The following is a 9040-nucleotide window of genomic DNA, read 5'->3' as shown; positions in this document are numbered from 1 at the left end:
ATATTTTATAAAATATAACTATTAGCGATTTTTAAGCTTACCCCCTAATTATTATTTTAGTTTAATTTAACTATTATTTTAGCCCCTTTTATTTTAATAATTTTACTTTAAAATCTATTATACCTATATTTTAATTTATTTAAAACTTTATTAAAGGTAACGCCTTATATATTTATATTTAATTTCCGCTAATTATTATATATAATATTACTGTTTATAAAATATAAGGTAATATTTTTAAATATATAGTTATTAATACCTTATAGTATAATTTTTTAGTAAGCCTAATATATATTATAATATTTTAGGTAAAAATACTTTAAGGTTTTATATTTAATACTGCTTTTAACTTTTTAGATATTTACAGTAATATTAATCTAGCTAATAATCTTTAAGTAGTTAATTAAGTTTAATAGGTTTTTTAATTATTATTACCCTTTACCCTTTTAATTATTACAGATATTTAATATTATTAATTTTATTTTACTATTAATAAATCTTAATAAAATCTTTTATTATTATTATTATTTCTTTTAGTTATTAACTTTAATTAATATTTAATTTAAATAGCTTTATTTTGCTTTTAATATAATATTTATTACCTAGTTTTCCTTTTACTTAACTTTACTTTCTATTTTTATAAAATATCCTTTCCAGTATAATGCCTTATAACCTTAGTTATTCTTTTCCTTTTTAATAATAGCTAAACGTTAAGTATTAGGCTTAATTTAGTAATTTAAAGGGGGTAGTAGCCTTTAGTTACTATATTAAATATATATATATCTACCTTTTATATATAAGATATTTAATAAAATAGCTAAAGTAATAATACTACTCTATAGTAAGCTGCTTAACTTTTATAATTTTTACTTTTTTAAAGTAGTATTATAGTTAGAAAAAAAACTATATATTTTTTTTTTATATAATAACTAAATATTATAAGCTAGGTAATTAAGGTTTAATAATCTAGCCTATAGTATAATAAAGCTTTTATATATAGAGTTTTTACTATTATATAGCTTTAATTATTTTTTTTATTTATTAATTTACTTTAAGATTAATATTATATATAAAAAATCACTATATATTTTAAATATAATATTTTAATAGATTACTAAACTCCTGCGTTATAATATATTTAAAAGCGTTTATTTATATAAGGATATTTTTAATTCTGCTAATTTAATTAATCTACCTTACTTATTATTTATTTAAATAGAAAGGTGCCTTTAAGGTTATTTATTTAATTTATATAAAATGTTATTTTTTAAGGGGGCTAAAAAAAATAATATTTTTAATAATAATTTTTATATAAAGAGATAAAGTAAAATAGAAAAATAATTATTTTAGTATAGGAAAGCTATAAAAAGGAATAAAATATTAAATATTGCTAGTATAGATTATATAATTATATATATACTGCTTAAAGGAAGCTATTATAATAAAGCTTAAAGGAAGTTATTATAATAATACTGCTTTAGGTAAATAATAAAATTTTTAGTGTTTTTTTTTATTATATTTTACTATTTAGCTTTCTGTCTATATAACTTTAATATACTGCTTTATAATATATATAAAATATATAGTTATTTAATAAATATATATTTAAAGGGTATTAAATATTTTATATATTTATATATTAAAAAAGGATAAATAAAACTAGTTTTTTATTTTTTTCTTTTTCTTTTATTATTATAATTTTTATTTTTATTATTATTATTATTATTATAATTAATATTTTTATTATTATTATTATATTTTTTTAAAAACCCACTGGTCTTAAAAGTAAAGTTAAAGTTAAGGTTTTTACTAGTGGTGTAGTGCGTTTTTTTTTATTTTTTTTATTTATTCTCTTTTATTTTCTTATATATTAATTAACTTTTAGTAAAAGTTATTAAAGAAAGTAGCGCCTACTAATCCTAAAGGTAAAAGTAAAAGTAAAAATAAGGCTAAAACTATTAACAGTAATAATAAGAATAATAAGAATAATAGAAATAACGGGAACAATGTTAATAACCTTAATAACCCTAATAACAGCAGTAACGGTAAAAATGGTAAAAACGGTAATAACTCCTTATCTAAAGAAAGAGGCCTAATACTAAAAGATCCACTATATAAAAGTTATATTTAAAGTATAATAATAAATAAAAAAGCAACCTCATTTAACTAATATATAGATTTAACTTTTTACTTTAATTAATATTTACTTTACTATAATAGCAGTTATATATACTTTCTTTAATAAGCTTACCTTTTTTTTATTATATTACTTTTAGCTAATCTTATATTATAATTATCTTCTACTATTACCCTTTATATAAAAGATAAGCTATATTATTAATAAAAATAATAAAAAAGTAATTCTTTTTTTCTAACTTCCTATATTTTATATATATATTAATAAAAAAAAGTAATAAATTAATACTGTATAGCTTTTTACTTAATGCTTAAAATAATTAATAATAATAATCTAGCGTTTAAATTGTTAAATAGCGATAATAATAATAGTAAAGATAGACTGGTTATATATAAAGATATTTATAAAGCTTAAAAGACTATTGTTAACTATATATTCTATTAATAGGCGCTAGTGTTAAGGGGAGAAATATACAGTATTATAATAGTTGTTTTTATTATTTAGTTATTTTTTTTTTTAATTTAATTATTAAATTAAAAATTATATATAGAAAAAGAAGATACAGTTATGAATTTAACTTATATTATAAGGCTATTTTAAGCGTTATAATAGTATATGTATGGAATATCTATTATCTGAGTGTAATAGGGCGTCTAAGCCGCTGCGCTTTTTTGCGCAGCAGCTTTGCTTGCCCCTATGAACGCCTTAGCGGGCATCACACTTATAGGATGCCCTCTTCCACTCCATGACCTACGGGGCCTAGAAGCAGTCTACTAACCCCAAGGTTATCGGTGCCCAGAACCTTCACTCCATTCTAGCCAACACTCCTCCTAACTTCTTCGTCATGACCTCTTCCGTCTCAGGTATCCTGAGTACTCCCAGCCAGGGCAAATATGCTGCTGCCAACGCCTACCTCGACTCCTTTGCCCGCTTCCGCCACACTCGATCTAAGGCTCCCGCCACCTCCGTCGTCCTTCCTATGGTTCTCGTTGTTGGTATCGTTGCCGAGAACGTTGAGCTTGAAGATGCCCTCAAGCGCAAGGGTATGTACGGTGTTGATGAGGAGCACTTGCTCCAATCCTTCGAGGCTGCCATGATGTTCAACACTCTGGAGACTGTTCCCGAACACGTTGTTGTTGGTCTTGACCCTGCTCCTCTGCAGAAGGCAGTCAACGATACCGCTGCTGTCGACAGCTTCAGGCTCGAGGATGCCCGCTTCAGCCACATAGTCCACGGCATCAACTCCTATGCTGATGATGCCGCTGGTATTGACTCCATGATTGGTGCTGAGTTGCGAAACTGGATCTTCAAAGAATACATGATTGATGTGCCTTTCCAGCAGTTGCTTGGTCCTAGGTACTCTGATAACATGACGATAGAGCAATTCCCTTTTCATCTCTCTAATTTATAGATAGTAAGATTAATAGCTTTTGAGAAAAAGCATTTTTTTTAAAAAAAGGGGAAGAAATGTAAAAAATAATTAGAAGTCCTTTGCTTAAAGGAAGTGATGGGGATTTTCCCCCGTCGTACAGCGATAAAATGACAACATTGGAAGGCAAGAACCCCTAATGTTTGCTTCTCAGAACATAACAAAAATTCATAATTATATTCTATTATTCCTTAACTTCAACTTTCTGCCATAGTGTATCTGGCAGATTATTCCGATCAACATCAAAGATATGCGGTAAAACCGTCGGCAGCGCTTCTGACCGCAATTCCGGGAAATCTCTCTTGATCACTGCTAGTAGTTCTTCATACCATATCCTGTAACCTTTGCCAGTGAGGTGAACACCATCTGTCAATAGTTCTTTCAATACTGTTCCACCCGTGCCTGATAAACCTGGTACTGGCTGACCTTTCTTCCATCCAACCTGCGCCATCATTGTATGCCACATGTCGATGAACGGTACACCACAGCGGATTGCCACGTCTTTCGCTGCCTCTGAGTATTTCAGGTTGTGCATCACTCTGTTATAGACCGGAGGCTCCAACATGTTTTCATCCACAGGGCCTGGTCCCACCACTATGACTCTCTCAACGCCGGATTTCCGTGCCTGTTCCACAATCCTCTCGAGATTCTCGCTATATGTTTCCACCGGCACGGTTTGTATGTCGCGCTCTGCAGCATCATTTGTGCCAATTTCAACCACCAAGAGCTTGATTTTTTCTCCAGCTGCAGTCTCTGCGCGCAACGTAGGCAGCAAGACGTGTTTTAGATGCATTGAGCTGTAGCCTCCATATCCACGCGCAACCACGGAGAGCTTTCGGAAATAATAATGCTGCAAAGCGGGTGTGAGAGCAAAGGAAAGCGAGTGAATATCACTGCTGAGTTCTGTGAGGGAGTCCCCAATAATGAGGATCTTGTCGTGCGTAACGCGGCGGATAGCCAAAGCTGATGGCTCGTTATTTTCGCCAACTGCCATTTTCTTATTTGGTTTGCGAGACTTGGTTGCTCAGCGTCACAGTTGGGAGTCGCCAATGAGCGCGGATATTCGTTTTTGAGGGCGATTATGCGTATTAAAACATTTCAGATGATAGAAAGAATATCCTTCGCTTCGGGATAATTCTTGGTAATATACTCGGCAAGATACTTGATATTTGAAGTGATTGAATGGCGGGGCAGCTCCACATCGAACAATGAAATACTCAGGCTATCAAACTAATTCACTTTTTTCGTATTTAATTCAAAGGTGATTTTAAAAATCTAGTATTTGATGTTTTTTTATTTATTCAACTTCAGGCATATTTGTCTCGAGTCAACTAAGGCTTGACAAGCCATTTTCAAATACTTGGTAAAGCGGAGAGTAATCTAGTTCCTTAGTGTACTCAATCACCAACTTTCTCCAATTATTGTACCAGCTCCCAGAGATGGGATTCTTTATCATCTGCTCAACTCAAGGCCAGCGGTACATCATGGTTTGTTCTCAAGGCTGAACCAATCAAGCCTTAAAGTAAGCGCTATTGAGAAGTTCCCGATGGCGAGCAGCCCATCCAAGTCTTAAATCTTGGGCTTATTGTTAACCCTATGCGACGCCCGTGGCAGTGGATTATATGTGCTTATGTACTCTGTACATTTACTATCATGGAGTTTTTTTGTCTGTCAGCGGGCGGGGCAAAACAAAGGCAGAGATGGCTTCTGATAATAGGCGATCAGAATTTGACCAGTAAGCGCTTCCCTAAACGTTACGCAACATGAAACAGGTTCCCTTGCCTTACTCCAGCGGCCGAAGCCTCAAGCCACTCAGCAGCTTGTTTAAGAGTATTTTGAGACATTACATACAGATATTAATTACAATTGTTGGTCCAAGCCTATTGTTGCTTTGGTGGCCAAGAGTTCGGTGTTTCGTACAAACGTCCGCCCGAAATTCATCCTTCACAAGCTGACGACTACAAACCTCGGCTACCGCTCTCAAAAAGGTGCTACTTGCATTGCGTTTGCAAGAGTTAACACGGGGTATCACACAGTTAGCAGATAGAACAGACATCTTCCGGCTTGAACAGCTTCGTTAAGCCTCCACGTTCGTGCCATCCCCGCATCTACGGCGGGCAATGTTTAGCCCCAGCATGTGAAGATCGCACTAGCAGAACACATGACTGTGCATCAATTCGAACAAAGGGGGGAAATGAGCATTTCGTTGCCTAAAGAGGAAAGGAAAAGATTTGCGACGGCCTCTCGATAAGATCCGAGCCCCGTTCATCGAGACAACGTCATCTCTTCCGTTGAAGCCTGTAACGGGTTACAGTGAGGCACAAGCACCATCCAGGAATTGTCTGTCGCTAGTCGCGAGGGATAGACTAGGGTGTCTCAGTATGGCGCCATGTGCCATGTAACAAATCGCGGGTTAACCATTGGAGTCTGGGGCATTGCAAGGGCATGGTTAGTGCGTGCGGAGACACGGCTGTTATGGGAGCACCAAACGGGACCGGACGAGGTAGAGGGGTCCGTCTTTAGCGATCGAGTTGATCCGTCTCTCCTCTCCTGCTGCCATTACGTGTGTGTAGCGTCCTGTAGTGATCCCCGATGGCTCCGTATATAGCCGCTCCATGACCACTTTTGTTCTGTCATAGCTGAAAGAATGTTCGATAGCCGAGGGTGTCAGTCCTTCGTTTTTAATTTTCTCAGTATTCATCGTTGACTCATTCACCATTCGCCCAATCCATATGCCCCTTCATTGACATTGTCAAGATGCAATTGTCTCTGGCAGCGGGCATCGTCGCCGCGGCGTTGGCTTTCGTCTATGTCTTGAACCTGATCCTCGCGAGCCTCCGATACAGAGCCAGGGCTAGGGAGCTGGGATGCAAGCCTGCTGTGTGGATGTCGGGATATGACCCGACAGGTATTGCCGATATTGCCTATGGCGTGGACGCGAGCCGCAAAAAGCGATTCCCCATCTATGCTCAGAATAATTTTGAGCGCGAAGAGAAGAAGCACGGCCGTCCAGTTGGCACGCTGCGCGTTAAGGCGCCCTTCTTCCGAGACACTCTGGTGACGACTGATCCTCAAAACATCCAGACCATCCTTGCACTGAAATTCAAGGACTTTGGCCTGGGTGTGAACCGGACTGAGAACTTTGAACCATTGTTGGGACACGGCATTGTAAGTCTTGATTGCGGATAACTGTTTCCCGACGAAACTTGCTGACTGCCTTTGTGTGCCAGTTCGCCACGAACGGCAAGCAATGGGAGCACTCTAGGGCATTGCTGCGTCCGCAGTTCATCCGTGGCCAGGTGAGCGACCTCAACCTAGAGGAAGAGCATGTCAAGGCTCTGATGACGGTGCTCGATCGCCGAGTTGGTCTGGATGGCTGGACCGATCTGGTGGACCTTCTGCCTCTATTCTTCCGGCTCACACTCGATTCCGCAACCGAGTTCCTCTTTGGAGAGAGTGTCAACAGTCAACTTGATGAAAATCACCCCACTTCTGAAAAAGATGGCAACTTCGCATATGCTTTTGATAAGGCACAGTATAACCTATCCATTGGGGCTCGTCTTGGACCCAATTACTGGATCGTTCACACTCCCGAGTTTCAACGTATGGTTAAAAGGGTACACGAATATGTCGACTACTTTGTTCAAAAGGCTCTCATCCAGGGTGAGAAAATGCCTGTGAATGAAGACAAATACGTCTTTCTCAATGCACTCGCCAAAGAAACCCGGGATCCTGAAGAGCTGCGATCCCAACTTCTCAACATCTTGCTTGCCGGTCGAGACACCACTGCGTCTACGCTAGGATGGTTCTTCTACACCATGGCGGATCCCATGTATGCGCCCGTCTACCGACGATTGCGAGCTACCATTTTGGAAGAGTTTGGAACATATTCGAATCCCAAAGAGATCACATTTGAGAAGATGAAGGGCTGCCAATATCTGCAGTGGTGCCTGAACGAGTGTCTACGCCTCTATCCCGCAGTCCCTATGAATGTTCGTACTGCAGAAGTAGACACGACACTGCCCACTGGCGGTGGCCCAGATGGACAGTCCCCGATTTACGTGCAAAAGGGCCAGGATGTTGGTTACTCGGTAGGCAACAACAGAGATCTTGATACACCCAAGCCTCAATCTAATATGCTAATATGATCGTCTAGGTTCACCTGATGCACCGCCGTAAGGACATCTGGGGTCCTGATGCCGAGATCTTCAAGCCCGAGAGATGGCAGACGCGCAGGCCAGGCTGGGATTATCTTCCATTCAATGGAGGTCCGAGAATCTGCATCGGCCAGCAATTTGCACTAACTGAAGTTGGCTATGTCGTGATCCGAATGATGCAACGCATTGACAGCATCGATGGATCACAAGTTGGCCCAATCAAACACGGTCTGACTTTGACCAATTGCCCTGGTGAGGGAGTAAACGTCAAGCTGCATTTTGCCGAGTAAATAATATTAAAATCACACAAAATGTCTGTTTTATTATTGTTGTTATTTTTTTTTCCCCCGCTCAGTCATTTTTTGACCGTATCTGCAATGGTGAAATGGAAGAGTGAAACAGCAGGATGAGTTTGCCAACCGGGGGATTATCAGTGGTAGAGCGAGCATTAACTGCATCATCCAGCAAATGTATCAATAGCGAATTGCAGCAGAATTGATTAACGATTAACGACGTCTTATCATTCTCCAATCTCTCTATGTCTGACACACATACCCTCTCTCCTTTAGCCTAGGTTAACTTCCATGAGAATAGTGTTCCCAGCAGCACTGCCTGCGAAATCGCATGAAGAAACTAGGTTGCATCTATTAGTTATTCTCTCTCGATAAATACAAGGGTGGGCCGTAAAATGTCGTAAGCAATCTACGCCTAATGTCGCTTAGAGAGTAAGTGAGCTGGGAACTCTTCTTGCTGGATGAATTGTAGCAAGTGTGTTAGGTCAACTGTTTGAGTATTCATCTACTTGAAAAAAAAAAAAAAAAAAAAACCCTCCCAAAAAAATTCATTTGTATAAATTACATAAACTGACAAACTGGGAGCGTAGTAACCTCTAACGTTAATCCTGAATAACTTATGAATGAAATCAACAAATGCAATGTATGTAGAAATAACACACACTGTCCAAATGATGTGGAACACTCGGGAATAATATCAGGACTATAAATTGTCCGTTAAGTGTGCCTCTGTGTTAATTATTGCCACACCATTTCGCCGTTTGGCGTATGTACGGAGTACCTGGACTCATAATTCTCCGACTTGGCGATTGCGGCAGGGTTATGCTGTGTAGTACCAGCTTCCTCTGGGATTTAAGCTTGGATCTAAATTCTAAGACACACGATCTACAGACAAGAAATCGCGGGGAAGCCATGTGCCAAAGCAATTAGGCAAATTCAGTTCTCAGCCGTTGTAAACCAGCCGCCATCCGAAACTACTCCTTAGTTATTCACTGGCTCGAGCATCATACTGTCTGTTATTGTG

At 37.7% G+C, this 9040-nt stretch overlaps 3 protein-coding genes across 3 annotated transcripts; 2 read left to right on the top strand and 1 right to left on the bottom strand.

Annotated features, from left to right (window-relative positions):
- Positions 1-2981: 2981 nt before the first annotated feature.
- On the top strand, positions 2982-3548 carry TRIVIDRAFT_222611 (uncharacterized protein; the record flags this gene model as incomplete). The annotated part of the gene is made up of 1 exon (XM_014100659.1): positions 2982-3548. One exon carries the CDS (start codon positions 2982-2984, stop codon positions 3546-3548), a length of 567 nt encoding a protein of 188 aa, XP_013956134.1.
- Positions 3549-3819: 271 nt separating this feature from the next.
- Positions 3820-4506, bottom strand: TRIVIDRAFT_130716 (uncharacterized protein; the record flags this gene model as incomplete). Its single annotated transcript, XM_014100658.1, has 1 exon — positions 3820-4506. A coding segment is annotated over one exon (687 nt), but the record flags the coding sequence as incomplete, so codon positions are not given.
- A 1807-nt stretch (positions 4507-6313) lies between these two features.
- Positions 6314-8235, top strand: TRIVIDRAFT_91340 (uncharacterized protein; the record flags this gene model as incomplete). The annotated part of the gene is made up of 3 exons (XM_014100657.1): positions 6314-6734; positions 6797-7657; positions 7723-8235. 3 exons carry the CDS (start codon positions 6324-6326, stop codon positions 8011-8013), a joined length of 1563 nt encoding a protein of 520 aa, XP_013956132.1.
- Between the last annotated feature and the right edge of the window lie 805 nt (positions 8236-9040).

Source organism: Trichoderma virens (assembly GCF_000170995.1).
Source record: "Trichoderma virens Gv29-8 chromosome Unknown TRIVIscaffold_54, whole genome shotgun sequence".
Taxonomy (NCBI): Eukaryota; Fungi; Ascomycota; class Sordariomycetes; order Hypocreales; family Hypocreaceae; genus Trichoderma; species Trichoderma virens.
The sequence above is the reverse complement of the archived record's forward strand: the minus strand, read 5'-3'. Positions and strand labels throughout refer to the sequence as shown.